The 20,801-nt window shown below is 38.2% G+C and overlaps 1 protein-coding gene across 4 annotated transcripts in view; it reads right to left on the bottom strand.

Annotated features, from left to right (window-relative positions):
• The window catches only part of TASP1 (taspase 1), a 58,692-nt gene that overhangs the window by 7,866 nt on the left and 30,025 nt on the right, over positions 1–20,801 (bottom strand). For 3 of the 4 annotated variants that reach the window (XR_014024530.1, XM_081313045.1, XM_081313046.1), the window contains exons 11-13: positions 14,842–14,952; positions 3,164–3,274; positions 2,137–2,210 (exon numbers count right to left, since the gene is read on the bottom strand). Coding sequence is in view for 2 of the 4 variants with exons in the window: in XM_081313045.1 (XP_081169171.1) it covers positions 2,137–2,210; positions 3,164–3,274; positions 14,842–14,952 (296 nt within the window). In the remaining 2 variants the exon portion in view is untranslated. Of the gene's footprint in view, positions 1–2,136; positions 2,211–3,163; positions 3,275–5,099; positions 5,190–14,841; positions 14,953–20,801 lie in introns of those variants that run through there. The other variant, XR_014024529.1, reaches the window with a different exon arrangement.

Below are 20,801 nucleotides of genomic sequence, written 5' to 3'. Positions count from 1 at the left end.
CAAATATAAATCACACACACTAAATACAGTTGGGTGAGAGATACAGGCTCATCATCTGTTTCACAGTAAGTATGTGTTAGTTGCAATGGAATTAGTGTTTTAAAAACAATGATTGAGCACTATTATGGGCAGTCGGCATGACGCTTCTGTTTTATCCTGTCTTTTTGTCTGTGTTTTTTTAAAATGGCACAGTGTAAGTTGAACCTTCCTTGTTATCACTAAGTTTTCACACCTTCCAAGATCATAGAATTCTACCTTTTTCCAAGAGCATCTTATTTGTTGATCTTCATCGGGGCCAAACATAGCATTTGTGGCTCAAGAAAACATTTGCAACCACAGGTTCAAAGAAAGAGAAGGGAGAGGGATTAACACTGCTGAGGGAAGGTCGTAAACATAATTTAAAAGTGAACCAAGAAGAGCAGCTGCATCTTTCAGCCCAATCAACTTGGCCAGCTGGAGAATTTGCCAGCAGTATGAAAACAATGCACACCAGATGTCCAATGAAAGATCGACAAGTAAGAAAATAAAAGATCTCTGGGCATAACCCTGAGCTATTAATCTTTTTAGCATCAAGGTCGCAGTGGGCACCATCAAAACAGATACAACTTCAGCAGTTGCATTACTTCTAATCTAATATTTAATGTAGCTCTGTGCCAATAAGGTATTAATGCTTTTCTCCCACAGCATATAAAACCCCTATCACGCTCTGAAATTAATGTTGTTTTCTTTTAAATGTAGAGGTGTACCATGAAATACTGAATGAAATCATAAAGGGGGAGAATGTGATTTGCAAGCTTTGTTTTCTGAGTTGATGAGAAATAATTTTAAAGAACCTCAGCTAAGAATACCAAAAATGGCAGTGCCTGCATGAGAAGCGATATACAGTTAGTCCTTGATTTGCAACAGTTTGTTTAGTGACCATTTAAATTTACAACACTGCTGAAAAAAGTGACTTATCACCATTTTTCACACGACCATAGCAGCATCCCCGTGGTCATGTAATCAAATTTCAGATGCTTGACAAATGACTTGTACTTATGACATTTGCAGTATCTGGGTTCATGTGATCACCTTTTGCGACCTTCTGACAAACAAGGTCAACGGGGAACAACTGTGGCAAGAAAGGTTGTAAAATGGGGCAAAAGTCACTTAACAATTATCTCGCTTACCAACAGACATTTTGGACTCAATCGTGGTCATAAATTGAGGACTACCTGTATTATAGTGTAACACTGCAAACGAACAAGGCAATTACAAATGGCCAAATTGAATAATTGGAAACTGAAATGATTCTAGTTTGTAGCTTTAGTAATTTGAACAAGAGCTTGCAAATCTAAAACTGTGCCTTAGGCATGCCCACAATCTGATGATGCTGAACTACATCTTCAGCATATGCAGTATTAGTTATGCTGAGACTGCTGGGAGTTGTGGTTGGCAACATCTGGAGGCCATATATTGTGCATCCATGCTATAAGGAACCTAGCCACAATGGCCTGCTTAATGGGCCATTCAGTGGACAAGTTTATTTTTCTTAGCCATTTTGAAAGCAAGTCTGTTTTTTTTTCTTCACCAATCCACTGTTTCGTCCAGCTCATTAAAACTTCATGACCTCAATTTCACCTCAGTTATGCATCTACTTTTGATAGCATTTCCTCCCTCTCATGCAAAGCATAGTTTGTGGTCAAAATTCTGGAGTAGTTTGAACTTGAGCAAGTAGTAATGGCAAACAAAAAGTTTTCTGCACAATCCTTTTAGTGTAACCTTTTTAGCTATTCATTTTCCATTTGTTTATTCTAGCTATTTCAATTATGCTATCGAAAACAGGCCAGTTCAAACATCATGGTTTGGCAACTTGGAGCATTCTGTGGGCACAACCATGAAAGGAAGGAGAAACAGCATGAGCCACTTGGCAACTTACAGACATAAACCATAGTTTGGCCGTGCTACCTGAGTTGCACAAGAGTTTCTGTGGCCACGGGAAGCCACATGACAAATTAAACAATGGAATTAACTTTTCTTCAGCTACTTTATTTTTACTTCAGTATAGGAATAACTTAAAAACCAGCCTGGTGAATAAAGTAAGGAATTCATTTTTAAGTGGCAACTAGTTTTCACAAGTTATTCTTTGTGGATTACCTTAGCTTTTCCATCCTGTGCTGACATATATCCCACACACATGCTTTCTGTTGTATGACTCCACAGGAACTCTACTGTGAGGAGAAAAAAAGTGTTTATTTACTAACTGAAGTATCCTGTCAATTTTCCCAATAAATTGCTTAAAAATAAGAAACAAGAGCCTCTTATTCTTTGAAATAAAACGGATGCTTGTTTGAAAGGTGTACGAAAGACATCCAATTTACTAGAGAGAGAAATATGTGAACTGGACTATTGGCTAAAGAAAATCCCCGTAAGTTCCATGTTCCAGTGCTTGAATGCCAGAAACACCAAAGCTACTTTTGCTTCCCTGTGCCATCCAAGGCAATTTTTAGACAGCGAGGAAATGTTTCTGCTGTCTGCATTAGCAGCTGTGGAGGGCCAAGTCCTTATTTGCTGGAAGGAAAAGAACTTTTTTTGAATGAGAACTTGCCCAAAAATCATCATGCTGTCCCTCCTTCTATTTCTCCCCTATAAAAAGGGAATGATTTTTATCCTAGAAAAGTGATTCAAAGTTATCAGTCTGCCCCAGTCAAGGGTTATGTGCGAGCGGCAGGCGAGCATGCGCACACAGCTCCATTTGCGCAAGCGGCGGGCACACCCGCCCACACAAATGAACTTATGTGTATGTTCTCACCCGCCTCTTCTGTGGCCCAGTTCCAAACAGGCTGCAGCCTGCTAGTGGGACGCAGCCCAGGGGCTGGGGATCCTTGAGCTAGGGGAATAGCAAATGTCTCCAGAAGGCCTTGGTAATATTCAATACATTAGCTTATACAGTACCTCCCATTTAGTATTCTGTTCTCCACCCCCCGCTTCATACCTATTTCAGAAACCGAGACGTAATTAAAATGTAGTAAAATTTCTTCAGAAAAGAAATTAATAGGCTATCAATTGGTAAATATTTAAATTACTGTTTTTATTTTGGTTTTTCAAGTCATAGATATATAATCTAATTATTATATTTAACAATAACTGGATAACTTATTCAAAGCTTACTTCTCATACTTACCTAATAGAGACTGTTTATCCTGTGAGGAGTTAGGCTCTGCAGAACACCTACAAGAGCGGAGAACTATCACTCCTCCCAGAACACCATCTTCGTTGGCTAAAAAAGGTGAACCTATGGAGAATTGGGAGGCAAGGAGAGAATCATGGAAAATTAATCTTATTTCTTTTTTTTTTAAATGGATGCTGGCTGTCTCCCATAATATGTAAGAAATATAACCACCTGCAATAGATCAGACGGAAAGATGCCCTTCCTCTCACTGATTTTTTATTTTATTTTTTTTACATCAGATAATTGCAAAAATGAAACTATGGCTAACTGACCATACATTTTCATCGTGTAGTAGTTCTAAGATATTTCAATATGGCCCAAAATTCATCTTGTCGTAACAATGTTTGATAAAAATATAACAATATTTTGTCTTTTGTTTTCCTCTGTATGTTTAATTTGCCTATTTCAAAAGTATAAATCAAATACTGTCAGTTACTATAGTATCAAAAAAACCAAGCTTCTCCTGTCAAGATGTGCTAAAGGATATGGTCTTCAGAGGAAGATGATAGTTACTATACCACAAAAAGGACAATTCATATGAAGTTAAACAATAGGCTGTAATATACTGGGCCTACTATGTGAACTTTAAAGAAAGCTGTCCAAAGCCACTGCTATTTGTAAAACTGTGCCCATTATGCTGAGAAATCCCTTTAAAATGAGCAAAACACAACTGGTTAACAAATGTTCCTTTCAAATTTGAAACATCCTTTTAAAAGGTGCTACACCAGAAGTTGTAATTAATTTTAAATTAGCCAGCTAAAACTTATGCATACCAGTTTTTATTTTTGGTTCAGCTTCAAATTAATGTCATATATTTTAAAATGTGGAAAGAATTTCATGGTTACGCCACAAGATTAAATGCAAATGTAACAAGTCAGTTAAGGGCAGAGAGTCTTTGATCGCACATTTGTTAAATATATATTTGCCCACATATCAAGCAACAATAGTGGAAGACTATATATATATATTCCACTGATTTTAATGACACTTTTAAATCACAACCAACTTCAGCTGCATTAATTTTACCTGCAGTGGTTAGATTGAAAGATGCCCTTTCACTCACAGTGTGAGTGCTTTTTTTAAATCAGATAACTGCAACAATGAAATTATTGCTAACTAACTATACATTTTTGTCCGGTTGTACTCATAGTTTTAAGATAGGCAATACATTTCAATATGATCTAAAAATCATCTTGTGTCAAAATTATATTTCTTCTTATGTTTGTTTTCCTCCTTATGTTTAATTTGCTTTAATCACTGTATTTTTTATACTATAGTGTCAGTGATGTATTTTTTCTTTGCTACACAAACAAAACAGTCTGTTCTATGTTATTTACTTACAACAATAGTAGAAGGATGTGCTAAACATTTGACTTTCATCTCATGTTGCTGAGCAAGGAAACATTTCATCATTTTATAACCGTATAATGTGCATTTAAGAGGACAGGAAAAAGAGGCTACCAGAAGGCCATGGCAGAACATGAGAGAATAAGGACCAAAACAATGTTGTATGGAGCTTAGTGAAACCCAGCAGCAATTCAAAAGTATTTTATTAACCTGCTTTTTCAAATATACTCAGTTTCTAGTAAAAGCAGCATTTAAACATTTCAAAAGTTATAAGACAATTATTTCATCCACATTTGTAAGAAGTCCCATAAGTCAGGGGTCCCCAACCCCCCGTCAGTGGATTGGTAACGGGCTGCAGGTAGCACACAAAACCAGGCACTCTCCAGTCCGTGGGAAAACCCTGGTGTCCAAAATGTTGGGGATCTCTGCCATAGGTTTTAGAACAACTAGGTTTTCCCCCAAAGGCCTACTAGGCAATTCCTTCTCCACTATCCGTACTTAAATAGCTTATGAACTGAACACAGTAAGGTGTAACTGTTACCCAGTGATATTTTCTTTCTGCTCCTCTGCAGAAATACATATACAGGTAGTCTTCAAGTTACGAAGGTAATTGGGACTGGAATTTCCTTTGCTAAACAGCGGGGTTGAAAAGTGCAATGTCACACAATTGCATTGCTTAGTGACAGAAATCCCAGCAATCCCCATTGTTACCTTTAACCAATTCCCACTGATCATTAGGCAACGTCCATCCCAATCCAAGTCATTTCTGGCTTGGTCGCTCCTAGTCCTGAGCCTCAAAATGTAACAGGCTACCTCTTTTTTAACTCCCACTTACCTATCTCCCCCCCCGCTCTACCTGTGCTCTTTTGCCCACCCTCTGAGCAGCTGGCCATAGTGGTGACGGCAGCACCAATGGTGCTGGAACTGAAGGGACGTTTGAGGCCTTTAGCAGTCCCAGCCAGCTGCCGCTGCCATCCCTCAACCCTCTACTTCAGACATGTCAAACACAAGGCCCGGGGGCCAGATGCGGCCCGCGAAGTGGTTTCATGTGGCCCGCGAAGCCATCCTGGAAACAGTGAGGGAACGGCCCCCACTGCCTTGGCCCTGGTCCAGAGACCCTCCTTCTGCCAGAGACCCTCAGATCTGTCCCACTCCTGCCCAGGCCCCCATAGGCACCCTTGATGCGAACGATGTAGAGCTGGCCACGCCCACCCAGTAGGCCATACACACTCTAGCCACGCCCACCCAGTAGGCCACGCCCACCCAGGCCACACCCACTCAGCCCCTTGAGGACAACGGCAATGCTGATGCGGCCCTCAATGAAATTGAGTTTGACACCCCTGCTCTACTTGATGAATGGGCTGCCAAGAATATGAATTTTGATCCCATGACCCTGGGGTGCTGCAATGGCTGTAGCTTAGAGGCCATTTGCTCAGTGCTGCTATAACTTCAAATGGTCATCAAACAGATAGATGTTAAAGAAAGATGACCTGTAATCAATTTTAGAAATAATCACTGAACATTTTTTTGGAAATAATCTCATTCTCCTCTCCCCCTGAAGAACAGAAATGCAATAGAGGTAGACTCTGGTCTAAGGAGATCATAAACACTATTTCTGAAGTTAAGCTACTAAACATTTCTGGATCGCATTATAAACTATTAGACCAATGAAAAGAAGGCACTCAGATTACCTTGGTAATGTTGGAAAGGATATTTAGTATTTATGTAATAAATGCATAATCTTTGACAGCCAGTTTGGCACAGTGATTAAGGCATCAAGCAAGAAACCCAAAGACTGTAAAGTTTTGTTCCCCATAGCAAACTGCAAGGACTAGTCCATCAGGAGCCATCAGGAGTCAACACTCACTTAAAAGCTCAATGTATATAAATATAAAAAATGTATCTACCTCTGAACTCTGTATTACTTCACTTTTGCAGGCATATTCAAATCTATTAACAAGGAGCCTGACGCATGAGTATTTTTTTCATCATGCAAATGTTCCACACTAATTCATACGCAAGAGATTATCAAAAATGTTTTTGCAAAACAGTGCATGCATTATTAAAAAAAAAGCTGACGTTTTTAAAAGTTTGAAAATACTTTACATGTAGTTTTAAAGAAGTACACATATTTCAATTTGTTAGGCTCCCAAATCAGCCTGCAAATAGAATAAACATTTACTGAGAAACTTGCATTCCACAAACTTGGCTGAATTTGAAAGGAATAGATGAGGTATAAAATCCTCTGTTTCTGTCCGAAAGATACTTATGTTTACAGAACACTATTTTCATTCTACATCAGTGTGTGTATTCCATCTTTTATCTTTATTAAACCAAAGGTACCTACATAAAAACAGTGTAATTCATGTATTCCGCTTCCAATCCAACCACTATTTAAGTCAAATGTCCTGTTAGCTATAAAAATAAGATGAAGAAAACACAGCTGCTACTAGGGTGGTCTTTCATGCACTTTTTAATAAAATTCTGAATATCCATTCAGGTATTCCTAAGTAAGAAGGAATATTTAAATGTCTCTCTGGGGAGTTGTATTTTGCGATAATAAGTAGATAACAAATAAGACTCTGATGATAAAGAGAACAAAAGTCATAATGTTACGAGCAGGCTATTAACCTACTTTATTCATCAGAGATGTAAAATTTATACTATAAATTACAGTTCAAGCAACTACTGTATCAGTAAAAAAAATCAATATTTAGAATATGCCCAGCATTTTTGCATTACCATTTAGGTGTACTTTTGCAAAATATGGTGTTGATTTTGAGATCCGACAGCTCTTAACAAACCCCATGCAGTAGATGTAGGATTTTTTTGGATACAGATGGAATGTCTTTAAACACATTAATATTGATTGATGTTATGCATAAAATAACCTTTTTTTAGCATTTCAGTTGTTTTAACTGTTTACCACTTCTATAATAGAGCTCAGGGGTTCAAACTTGCCGCATCACGTGACATGTCACGATGTATCATGACTTTTTCCCCCTTATCGAAGCTGGGGTGGGCATGGCTTCCACATGACGCATCCAGCCCGCGAGCTGGCAGTTTGACACCCCTGATCTAGCTTACTAGAAAGGTACTGTTGTATCTACAGGGAGTGCAGAATTATTAGGCAAATGAGTATTTTGACCACATCATCCTCTTTATGCATGTTGTCTTACTCCAAGCTGTATAGGCTCGAAAGCCTACTACCAAGTAAGCATATTAGGTGATGTGCATCTCTGTAATGAGAAGGGGTGTGGTCTAATGACATCAACACCCTGTATCAGGTGTGCATAATTATTAGGCAACTTCCTTTCCTTTGGCAAAATGGGTCAAAAGAAGGACTTGACAGGCTCAGAAAAGTCAAAAATAGTGAGATATCTTGCAGAGGGATGCAGCACTCTTAAAATTGCAAAGCTTCTGAAGCGTGATCATCGAACAATCAAGCGTTTCATTCAAAATAGTCAACAGGGTCGCAAGAAGCGTGTGGAGAAACCAAGGCGCAAAATAACTGCCCATGAACTGAGAAAAGTCAAGCGTGCAGCTGCCAAGATGCCACTTGCCACCAGTTTGGCCATATTTCAGAGCTGCAACATCACTGGAGTGCCCAAAAGCACAAGGTGTGCAATACTCAGAGACATGGCCAAGGTAAGAAAGGCTGAAAGACGACCACCACTGAACAAGACACACAAGCCGAAACGTCAAGACTGGGCCAAGAAATATCTCAAGACTGATTTTTCTAAGGTGTTATGGACTGATGAAATGAGAGTGAGTCTTGATGGGCCAGATGGATGGGCCCGTGGCTGGATTGGTAAAGGGCAGAGAGCTCCAGTCCGACTCAGACGCCAGCAAGGTGGAGGTGGAGTACTGGTTTGGGCTGGTATCATCAAAGATGAGCTTGTGGGGCCTTTTCGGGTTGAGGATGGAGTCAAGCTCAACTCCCAGTCCTACTGCCAGTTTCTGGAAGACACCTTCTTCAAGCAGTGGTACAGGAAGAAGTCTGCATCCTTCAAGAAAAACATGATTTTCATGCAGGACAATGCTCCATCACACGCGTCCAAGTACTCCACAGCGTGGCTGGCAAGAAAGAGTATAAAAGAAGGAAATCTAATGACATGGCCTCCTTGTTCACCTGATCTGAACCCCATTGAGAACCTGTGGTCCATCATCAAATGTGAGATTTACAAGGAGGGAAAACAGTACACCTCTCTGAACAGTGTCTGGGAGGCTGTGGTTGCTGCTGCACGCAATGTTGATGGTGAACAGATCAAAACACTGACAGAATCCATGGATGGCAGGCTTTTGAGTGTCCTTGCAAAGAAAGGTGGCTATATTGGTCACTGATTTGTTCTTGTTATGTTTTTGAATGACAGAAATGTATATTTGTGAATGTTGAGATGTTATATTGGTTTCACTGGTAAAAATAAATAATTGAAATGGGTATATATTTGTTTTTTGTTAAGTTGCCTAATAATTATGCACAGTAATAGTCACCTGCACACACAGATATCCCCCTAAAATAGCTATAACTAAAAACAAACTAAAAACTACTTCCAAAAATATTCAGCTTTGATATTAATGAGTTTTTTGGGTTCATTGAGAACATGGTTGTTGTTCAATAATAAAATTAATCCTCAAAAATACAACTTGCCTAATAATTCTGCACTCCCTGTATATAGATTGAATTATTTCTCTTCAATTACTTTTAAAGCTAGTCCTTGGCTATCCAAAATGTGATCACATGACCACGGGGACATTGCCAGGAGTGGCTGTATGTCACGTTTCAGTTCCATCATAATTTGGAATGGTAGTTATACAAACAGTGGTAAGTTGAAGACTACCTATATTAAAAACATGCTAATGTTTTACAATTAGGATAGAGAACAGCTATTTTATCTATAGACTGATAAATTAATTACTATTATGATAGTAGATAAAATAGAGATTACAGATGAGAATTGATATTTCATAGATTTTAGATCATTAGAACAAAAAAAGAGAATCAAAACCACACTTAAAAAGCATATTTAGATAAAATAATTCATACATTCATATTATACCTTTTAATTGTTCTTAGCTCTTCTGCCTAGAAAACTATTCCCTCTTTTTAAGGAATATTTTCTTTTTACAAACTTTTTACAGAAAATAGAAGTAAAGCATGTGAGAGTAAATGGAATGCGTTGGGAATGATTCAGTGCTGAATAGGGTAAGGCAACGATGTATAGTGTCTCCTTATTATTGTATAAATCTGTATATGAAAACATGAGAAATGTTAAAGCATTTCAATGCTTTTAGAAAAGTAGTATATCTTAGGCAGTCTATCACGTAGAACAGGGGTGTCAAGCTCAATTTCATTGAGGGCCGCATCAACACTGTGGTTGCCCTCAAGGGGCCGGGTGGGTGTGGCCTACTGGGTGGGCGTAGCTAGAGTGCGTATGGCCTACTGGGTGGGCATGGCCAGCTCTACATCGTTCGCATCAAGGGTGCCTATGGGGGCCTGGGCAGGAGTGGGACAGATCTGAGGGTCTCTGGCAGGAAGAGGGTCTCTGGGCCAGGGCCAAGGCAGTGGGGGCCGTTCCCTCACTGTTTCCAGGATGGCTTCGCGGGCCACATGAAACCACTTCGCGGCCGGATCTGGCCCCCGGGCCTTGTGTTTGACGTAGAATAAATGTTGGGTGAAAAGTAGAATTATGTAGCCCACTTTGTTGAACGGAAATGAGAATTGGTATATCAGGAGAAATGTTAAAGTAAGCTGAATTCAAAGGGACTAGGGAATTTAGATATACTGTATACCAAGAATGAATAGATTTTGTGAACCGAACACAAAAGTACATTCACTTCACAACAGTAAAAAAATTACGTATTTTAATTTTGTTCATATCAAGAGAATGTAAAATAATCAAACTGCAAAACATACAAAGGAGAGGAAGACTGAGAAAGTCATGGTTGAATAGAGGTAGTAAGATTCTCAAAAAGAGACAGATTTTTTTAAAAAAAAAAAAATGTATGAATTGGTAAAAGTAGGGATAATTTGCAAGGATAGAAAATTATGGAGCAATATATGAATAGTGTTGATGTAAACAAGATTTAGTTCCATTTCCTTTTCTTTTCTCTATTGCCTTTTGTTTATTACTTCTGTTTCTGCACTTTGAATAATCTTGCTTATTCTGAAAGTGAATAGGATAACAGATGTCTATGTATATATACTGCTCAAAAAAATAAAAGGAACACTTAAACAACACAATGTACTGTATTTAATAGTAGGATGTCTTATCTTCTGTTCCCTTTATTTTTTGAGCAGTATATATTGTACTAAAAACTTATTTGTGTGTTTAGATTTTTTATCTCTTTTATACTAATTTGAATATTTTTCTAAGACTTTGATATAAACGATCTCCCAGTCTTCCATTTTCTTCCAACACTGCCCTTAGAATTTCATCCTTTTGTAACATTTATTTAGATTTTACAGTGAATTTTTCATTCATTTAAATATGGCTGCTACTATGTACCAGCCCTGTGATTCCGAGGTTGACTGACTTACTTTCAGTAAATGTGAATTGAGGAATCTGAAGTTTCAATCCTTCATTTCACTACCTTCCAGATAATCTATAGCAGGGCTTTTCAACCTTTTCACCCATTGTACCACTTTTAGGATATAGCAACATCCGAGTACCACCAGTCGCCTAGCAAGGTGTCAAAAACTTGATGACCCCCCCCAAAAAGGAAAAAAGTGATGAAGTACAGGTAGTCCTCGACTTAAAACAATTCGTTTAGTGACTGTTAGAAGTTACAATGGCACTGAAAAAGTTCCCCCCAAGCCACAGCCGAGCAAGACACCTGCCTGCCTGCCCAGTGGTACTCTTCCTCCTGTCTGAGGTTTTCATTGTTGTGAGCATTTCTGTTGAGGATTGGCAGCGGGGATGGGGTGGTGTGTGTGTGTGTGGTTTTTATCCCCCCCCCCCGCTGGGTGGTTGCAGCAGATTTTGGTCACTTCACATGATCCTGGGACACTGTGACCATCATAAATATGAATCAGTTGCCAAGCATCTGAATGCAAATCACAAGTCCCTGGGGATGCTGCAACATTCCAGCTGATCGGTGCTTCTTCTGGGTTCAGCGGAAGCGCCAGGATCAGCGCCAGGCTCCAGCTGGAGCTCGGCGCTGATCCTGGGGCTTCTGCTAAGCCCAGAAGAAGCACCGATCAGCTGGAATGTTGCAGCAACTGATGCTGCCACCAGTTCAGCTCATTCCCCTCCCCTGCTACCACTTTTCTAGGATGGTTGTGTACCACCTGCTAGGTGCCACTGTAGCACAGGTGGTACCCGTACCACTGGTTGAAAAGCCCTGATCTATAGCTATAAATGCCTTACTGCTTAAGAGGAAAGAATTTGTAGGCAGAGACCCTTCTAGGAAGCTTGATGCAGGTTTTCATACAAGCGGAGGAATGAATATTATCTTTTATCATCGGTAGGCAACACATAAACAATGTGGTAGTCTCACATTGCAATGAACAAGGACATGCATTCAATTTTGCAGTTACTATGATTGTTGGCCAAGCAGGGACAAAACTAGCCAGAGAAACGATTGAAGCCTGGGAAATGGGCCCTTTCTCAATCAAAAGGAATTCTGGTTTACTACCAGCCTATCAGGTTCTTAGGAGCTAAGGGTGCTGTGGCACAACGAAACAACTAGCGACTTAGTAGCCAGCCATGAACATCCTAATTAACAAAAAAAGCTACATACAACCAGGAACCATATAAATACACTACGCAGAACAGACCAGGGCACATATTCTAGAGGGAGAGAAGTTCCCTGATGATGGGCTCTAATACGAGCCAAAAGCTTGGAAGAATAAACCTTTGGTCCTGGTGACAAAGTCAGATTGGATTCTGCAACATTATCCTGGTACGCATATATTTATTTTCATTCCCAACACATAAACTGTACGTGGCCCAAAATGTTTGAAGACTACTTCAAAATAGCCAATAATTGTCATTTGTCTGCTTGTTAGGTGGTTTTAAAAATTGAATGGAAGTAATTTGCCTCAGGGAGGCCTCCCTCTATCATGCCCACACTTACATTGCTACAAAAGGTATGATTTAGTTTGATATTATAATTTATATTGACTACTGAGCATATGAACTTGACTATAGTCAATGACTATAATAAAACTGAACTACTTTGGGGGTATAAAGGGAACTGTAAGGAATTTTCTTCATATAGCAAGCCATCTTGTGATGTATAGAAATCAACGGCCTATATTTATTTTTGCATGATATTATCAGAGGCAGCAGCCATATTCCAAATAGAAAAATGCAAGTTGACTTCTAAATGAAGGAATGAGTTGCAAAGCAGTGGATTACAGTGGAAATAGTAGGATTTAGGGAAAGGATTTTGAATGTTAAAATGAGGATCATGAGAAAGGTTTGTCTGAAGCAGTACCGGAATCAGGAAGGATTAAAACATCGTCTCTCTCTTCAAAGGCTTGAAAACATTCCTGCTCATTTGAGTCAGAACTAACATAGAGCAGACCGGCAAAGACACAACATCCATTCACTCTGTGACTAGAGAGTTCTAGCAAAGTGTTTCACTTCATTAGAAGGCAAGTTTATCAATCATCACATTCCCTTTTCTCTTTTTGCATTATCTCTATATATAGAAAAGCAAAATTAAAAGCCCTTTAAAATGATGCATGTGGAAGAGACTGTATATATGTAATACCTGTATATATGTATATATGGAAAGAAACCTCCTCTGATTTAAGAATTAAAGAATACTTCCAAAGTGACCTATCTGGAATAAGATTCATTTTAATCTGGTGTATAAAGCTTAAATTTACTTACTGAACTTCTATAACAAAAGAAACAATTAGAAAACAAAAGGAAGGACAGAAATAACCGAATGAAAAGTAATGGGTGTTTAAATTCTATGGAAGGTTTCTCCTCCAACTACCTGCACTTTTTAAAAACCTCATCAGAAAACACATTCTACCAATATTTAAGAAAAACACCCTCTTTTCCCAAGTTTTTCATTGCTAAATCAATTTATAATAATTTTGAATTTAAGTCTAATTATATTTCTGTTGCTTTATACTCTTTTATTTTCTAAGCTGTCTCGAGTGTATAGATAAGTAGAACAACAAAATAAGCAGAGCTACAAGGCATTACTTTCACAACAGAGCAAAGCTTACATTATCAAAGAACAGGGGAAGAAACAGTACCCTAATGAAATCTCACACAAGTATTATTAAGTCATTTGTTTCTTAGTACCAAAGTGTTTCATACATATGATTGTTATTCAGGCTGAAGATGGTGCCACATGACTCTTAAGACAGGGCTTTTCAACCAGTGGTACGGGTACCACCTGTGGTACACTGGCACCTGGCAGGTGGTATATGCCCACCCTAGAAAAGTGGTAGCGGGGGAGGGGAATGAGCTGAACCGGTGGCAGTACCACACAAGCCTGAGCGAGAGATGGCTGGAGCTGCAGGGCTGTCAGGGCTCAGCGGAAGCCCCAGGATCAGCGCCAGGCTCCAGCTGGAGCTCGGTGCTGATCCTGGTGCTTCTGCTGAGCCCAGAAGAAGCGCCGATCAGCTGGAATGTTGTAGCATCACCAGGGTCTTGTGATTTACATTCAGATGCTTGGCAACTGATTCATATTTATGACGGTCAAAGTGTCCCAGAGTCATGTGAAGTGACCAAAACTTGCTGCAACCACCCAGCAAATGGGGGGGAAAATAAAAACCAAACACCCCCCACCCCCGCTGCCAATCCTCAACAGAAATGCTCACAACAATGAAATCCTCAGACAAGAGGAAGAGCGCCGCCGGGCGGGCAGGTAGGTGACTTGCTCGGCTGTGGCTTGGGGGACACTTTTTTCAGTGCCATTGTAACTTCGAACAGTCACTAAGCAAACTGTTGTAAGTCGAGGACTACCTGTACTGCATCACTTTTTTCCCCTTTTTTTGGTCAAGTTTTTGACACCTTGGTAGGCGACTGGTGGTACTCGGATGTTGCCATATCCTAAAAGTGGTACAATGGGTGAAAAGGTTAAAAAGCCCTGTCTTATGATACCAAAAGTATTATTCTGCAACAGAATTATCTTTGTGTTAAAAGAAACTGAATATACCCTAACGTCCAGCAAAAATATTAGGGAATAATCTTTTTTAGATTAAAAGAAAAATCATGTCCTGGCCTACAAAGTAGCACAGAACTCTTGTTTTCACTGCATTAACATGGCTAGAAACAATTAGAAGCCAGTCTCAAATTAAATTTTATACTTACTAATAAACTTGTTTTGCATAGTTTCTAGCAGAGCTTGATGAGCATCTTCATTCTGCAAAGCACATGAACATTCTCTGGCCAGTAATGTCCGTACAAGATGCTCTCCACAACCTACATAAAGAATATATGCATATAAGCATGGTTAATATACATGTGCAAAACAGAAAAATATCTTTATCTTAACTAATAGTTGTATGGAACTGCTATAGTACTTTTTTCAGAGAACAAATCTCAAAAGATTCCAATGATCCGGAAAAACTTGAAAATAAAACCAACAAAAAATCAGAACCCATAATTTAGGAACTGAACAGAGAGTATTCGTTCTTCACCATTTAGTCTCCCAGGATTATTTTCAATATAGTAAAGGTTATTATTTCAAGCATGATCCATTGGTTTTACATGCAAAAAAGCATATGTGTATTTAAGATTCAGTTAGCAACACGTAGGTGGCTATTTTTTTCTCATTCATGCTTATTTAAATTTCAAGCCACTTGTGTTATGTTATAAATCAATAATGAAGAACAATGTTATGACATATAAATACCGAAGCGAAACTCATCAACATATATATATATATATATATATATATATATATATATATATATATATATATATATATATATATATATATATATATATATATATATATATATATATATATATATATATATATATATATATATATATATAAAATTTCACCGTGGGGTTGAACCTGATAATATTCACTTTTTAACATTTTCAGTAATTAAGAAAACTAAATAGCTTATTCCTGCATTGCATGTCTACAAAAAATAGTATTCAAGTTAATACATTTTTTCCCCATTTCTTCCTCTTAACAGAAACTTCACCGAAGAGACAGGACAGGGTATATGTCTAATTCACTTCCCTGTCCCTTCAGTAAAGTTTCTGTTCTGGTGAATATTCTTGAATTTCCAAGAGAGTCCTGTCATTTTTTCCATCACACTTAGGGCAAACTGTGTGATCAACCAAAGCTTACTTCTCTATGTTCTCTGAAAGAAAGCACCAGTGTTAACTACTACAGACATCATGTCAAGATATTTTACTGTAGAGATTTACACAAAGAACCTACTTTATCATAAACAGATGCTAACCCAACAGTGCAGTACTTAACGAAGGATCACACTTGCCCCAGCCATCTTTTCAAAGTGCTAAAAGGTCACTCCAGAATATATCTTGCTGAAAACAGACTGGCACCTTTACAGTGACAGTACCCGACTCCTACCCTCCAAACAGTTTAAATTTGTCCTTCTGGAACAGTTTACAATGCTATCACTACATGCTGCTGACTAAGACCCATAGATACCCCCACTATTTTTCTTCCAAAGCTAATTTTTAAAACAGGGCAAGGAGGCATGAATAGACCTGTGGGGAGCTATATTACACGGACTCCTACTGCTTATTAAAGCCCGCCCTCAAAGAAAAAAGTGTTTCTCAAACTATATGCAAACAAGGAAAAATCCCAGAACTTTAACCGATTCTAAACTTTAACATCACCCTGTCAACAAAAGTGCGTATAGTCAAGGCTATGGTCTTCCCAGTTGCAATGTATAGCAGTGAAAGTTGGACCATAAAAAAGGCCGAGCGCCAAAGAATTGAGGCCTTTGAACTCTGGTGCTGTAGAAGACTCCTGCGAGTCCCTTGGACTGCAAGGCGATCAAACCGGTCAGTCCTAGAGGAGATCAACCCTGACTGCTCTTTAGAAGGCCAGATCCTGAAGCTAAAACTCAAATACTTTGGCCACCTAATGAGAAGGAAGGACTCACTAGAGAAAAGCCTAATGCTGGGAAAGATTGAGGGCAATAGAAGAAGGGGACGACAGAGAATGAGGTGGCTGGATGGAGTCACTGAAGCAGTAGGCGTGAGCTTAAATTTATTTATTTATTTATTTATTTTAATTCCATTTATATCCCGCCCTTCTCCAAAGACTCAGGGCGGCTTACAAGCTTAGCAGTAGCCTTCATTCTATGTATATGCCTGCTTATTAGGGCTTTCATACACCCCCCAAGCGGCATTATTACAAATGGACTCCAGAAGATGGTAGAGGACAGGAAGGCCTGGAGGAACGTTGTCCATGGGGTCGCGATGGGTCGGACACGACTTCGCAACTAACAACAACAAAACTTTAAGGGGGTCAGCTGAAGGTTCTTTGCCTCCAGGTTTGCAGGGATTGTTTGGGAAGCTAAAGAATACAGCTGGTCAATAAGGATACACTGATTTCACTGGCAGCTCACTGATTAATGTAAGCGTCTTTATGCTGCTTGTTTTCTCTTTTGCCAACCTAACAACGTAAAGGGTAAAGGATTTTACTCCGTAGTCGTTGCTGACGATAGAGGGCAATGCTTATCTGTCTGAAGAGGTTTCCACGGTCATTTGGCCAGCATGACATCAGTGAGTGCTGTTAACTTCCCACCGAAGTGGTACATATTTATTTACTCGCATTTGTATACTTCCAAACTGCTAGATTGGTAGGAGCCAGGGACAGGAGCTCGCCCTGTCTCGAACCTCTTTAAATTGTCTGATAGTTTCTCTCTAGCCCTCAGTAGGATTATTGACAAGATTAAAGACTTCTGATTGATGTACTACATCTGTACCATTTTAGGTAAAAGCTCAGATGTCTGAACATTCCCCCATACAAAAAAAAAAAAATCTCCACGCACAAACCTAGTCTTTTAGCCTCATCCATCTCTACCAGCATAGTTGGTACCACACAAACAGAACTTGTTCAATCAAGAGGAGTGCTTATTGAGCGTTTTGACCATGTGTGTGTGTGGGAGAGGGGTTGGAGCTGGGCGAACAAATCTGGAATCTTTTTGCCATCAGTGGGGATCCCGTGAAAGAGAGACAACAGACATAACTGGATGGCTACCAAGGCTCACTCTTGAAAGGGCTGTGTGAGAGTGTCTTTTATCCCCTCATGACTATATTTGCCATTAGCCTTTTTCATTCAGTAACAGGAATGTGATGAAAACATGGAAGGAAAAACAATGTTGAGGACAGGAAAGAGGAATAACATTATAGGACTGAGCAGTTAGCCCTTCCTTCACATTCAAAAATAAAGAGAATCAATATTAACTGGACCATATCAAAAATAATCTAGATTCAGCTGTGGATCACCTGTACCATGTGTCGCTGGGGCCTCATATTTTCACTGTACACTTATTTCTAAAGCTAAGAAACATTTTTAAAACCACCTATGTGCATTACAGTACGGTAGTACTCAAAGGTTAGGAAGTCTTGTAGGAGGTGCATGATTTTGTGCTGGCATTCTTCCTGGAATCTTAGAATTAAACATGAAAAGCCCGAAAACTTCAAGGGCTCTTGATAACTTTCTTACCAGTTTTAACATGACCTTTGGTTACTACTATATGCAATATTTTTCACTTCAGTTTATCACAAAGCCCAGCACCTACCCAAATCCCCTTTAAGCAGATTTCTTAAAAAATTAAAATAACCTCAAAAAAGTCTTTTTTTAAAAAAAACACCAACCACAATATTGGGCAAAGTAAAACTTATTATTCAAGTCTAGCATCTTAGAATCATCTACCAATGGAACCAAGATGGCATAGCAAAGAACTTCTGTAAAGCAAGGCATTTCAGAGCAGTGTGTCAAAGAAATTGTTTCTGCTTCTTTTGATGAGATTTCCTTTCAAGTCAGGAAATTAGAAGCAGGTGTGACAGAGGGCATCTGCATTCATACAGCACACTGAAAAACACACGTTTTCAATTTTCAGACATGAAAGCAACTGCTATTGAGTGGAGGAGAAATGAAAAGCCAAGCTTCTTTCTGCAAGCCACATGCAAAAAAGAAGGAAGCTCGGAGCAAGTTACACCACATGAACTATTGTTAAATGATCAGCCACAGCAGCAAAATTCCTGGAGGATCTAGAGAAATTCATCTCTCCTTGTTAGCGGTACCATTATCTACTGTGCAGCAATATGGACAATTTTGGGCTTGTACTCCAAAATGGCACCCATCAATATTTCAAAACTTTGTAGTAACTATTTTGAAAAAAACAATTCAGTCACATACAAGGAAATGACAACTGAGATTACAATGAACTGAAGAAATGAATTCAAACAGACAAAAGCAGAAGTTTCTGAACGTGAAGTAGAGAGCTAATTCTCTGGATCACAAAATGGCAGAGTTAAAAGTCATACTGACTTGACTCAGATGGAAAAAAAATCAACCAGCTTGAAAATTGTGATAAACAACAAATATTGGATGTTTTATCTGTGTTGCGGACACAGTAAATAAGAGGTTCATGGTGAAGTGATCTGTTTACATGTTCTGATTCAGAGATATTAGAATTGTTCAATATTCCTAATAATGGTGAGCAATTTATAGCAGTCTTTATGAAGTACTTCAGTGAGATATTTTTTTACTGCAGTTGGAATATATACTGGAAACTGAAGCCCCTTACCATGAGTGTTTCTGTTTCCATTAGTCCTATAGTGGTTAGATTTTAAAATCTACAACATCAGATCATATCCTACACTTATCTCAGGTGGTGGGATTTTCCGAATGGAATGTAAAGAAGATAGTATTTTTCCCAGGTCTCTTCCCATTACATTAGAAACCTCAATTTTCCAATAAAACTTGTTTGGCAGCAAAATGAAATACAAACTTTTAAAAAACATTTTTAAAATATTTTTTTATCCTGTTTTTATTAGTTTTTTTTTAGGAACTTAAAATCTGCTAACTTAGATTGGCAAGTCTTCAAAGGAACAAGAAACAAATGATTCAGAGAGATTTTTTAAATACCTGTAATAAAATATTTTAGTATCTGTATTGCATTTATTAATTACAGTTTTCATGTAAATGTTTTTGTCATCCCTATAATTTCTAATGTATTTTAATATAGCTATGCTTTTATAACAGTACTGTTCTAAATTTATAGAAAATGCCAAAATTATTTGTTCTTGACTTTTTAGTATCTTGATCATTAGTTGATCAAATAGGTGATTAATACTGCTCCTATTACATATTTAATCACATTGTACTAATACTGTCAATTATAGTGTTTCCAACACGCCACTTCAATGCATTATTAAAGGATTGACATTTTATAAAAGAGATGAAAGGAGTTTGAACATTTTTTTTTCCTTTTGTGTAAAGATTCTAAAATTTGCTAATTGAGAATGTTTTTAAGACGTACATTTGTGGTTGTATCATGTTTTTTTTATTTTAAAAAAGAATCAAAAGCCTAAAGAAGAAAAGTTAGAAAATAAAGTTAAGGAATTTTTGAATACAAATGTACACAAGGTAAAATATAGTGGAACTATGTAAAGCTTTTATGTTTATTAAATTATAATTAATTAATCAATTCATTCCCTTTACACAATGCAGAATATTTACTTCATTGCATAAAGCAAAAAAAACCAGGAATGAAGGGAATAATAATTCTTGACTTACGACTGGTGGCTTAAAAACCATCTCGGAAAAAGTTACTTACGACCTTTCCTCAAAGTTATTAACTGTCTTACCAACCGTGCCGTCATGTAATGGCATTCTGAGCACTTGGCAACAAGCTCACACATACACAACCACTTGTAGCATGCTATAATCAAGGGACTGCATTCTGCAATGTTTTCTGTCATGTTCTAACACAAACACCCATTGGGTAAGCTGGACTTGGAATTACGACATGATTTGCTTAACTGCAGTGACTCACTTTAAAACCACTGTAAAAACAGTCATAAAATCGAATTCAGTCATGTGGTGATTCAACTTATGAAATCATACTTTTCCCATTTTACTTAAGCCAGCTCCAAAAAGAAAGCAAATAAGCAACTTCAATGAAGTTTGGAAAGTGTATAGCGAGTATAAATAACCAAATTTAGCAATTCTGTTTCAAGATGTAATTTTGTTTGTGGGAAATCACTATTATTTAGGTTCTAAATTATTGTCAAAGGAACTGTCTATGTTAAGTATATATTAT

The sequence above is a fragment of the Vipera berus genome, assembly GCF_964194415.1.
Source record: "Vipera berus genome assembly, chromosome: 1".
NCBI lineage: Eukaryota > Metazoa > Chordata > Lepidosauria > Squamata > Viperidae > Vipera > Vipera berus.
This window is presented reverse-complemented; position numbering and strand designations above follow the sequence as displayed.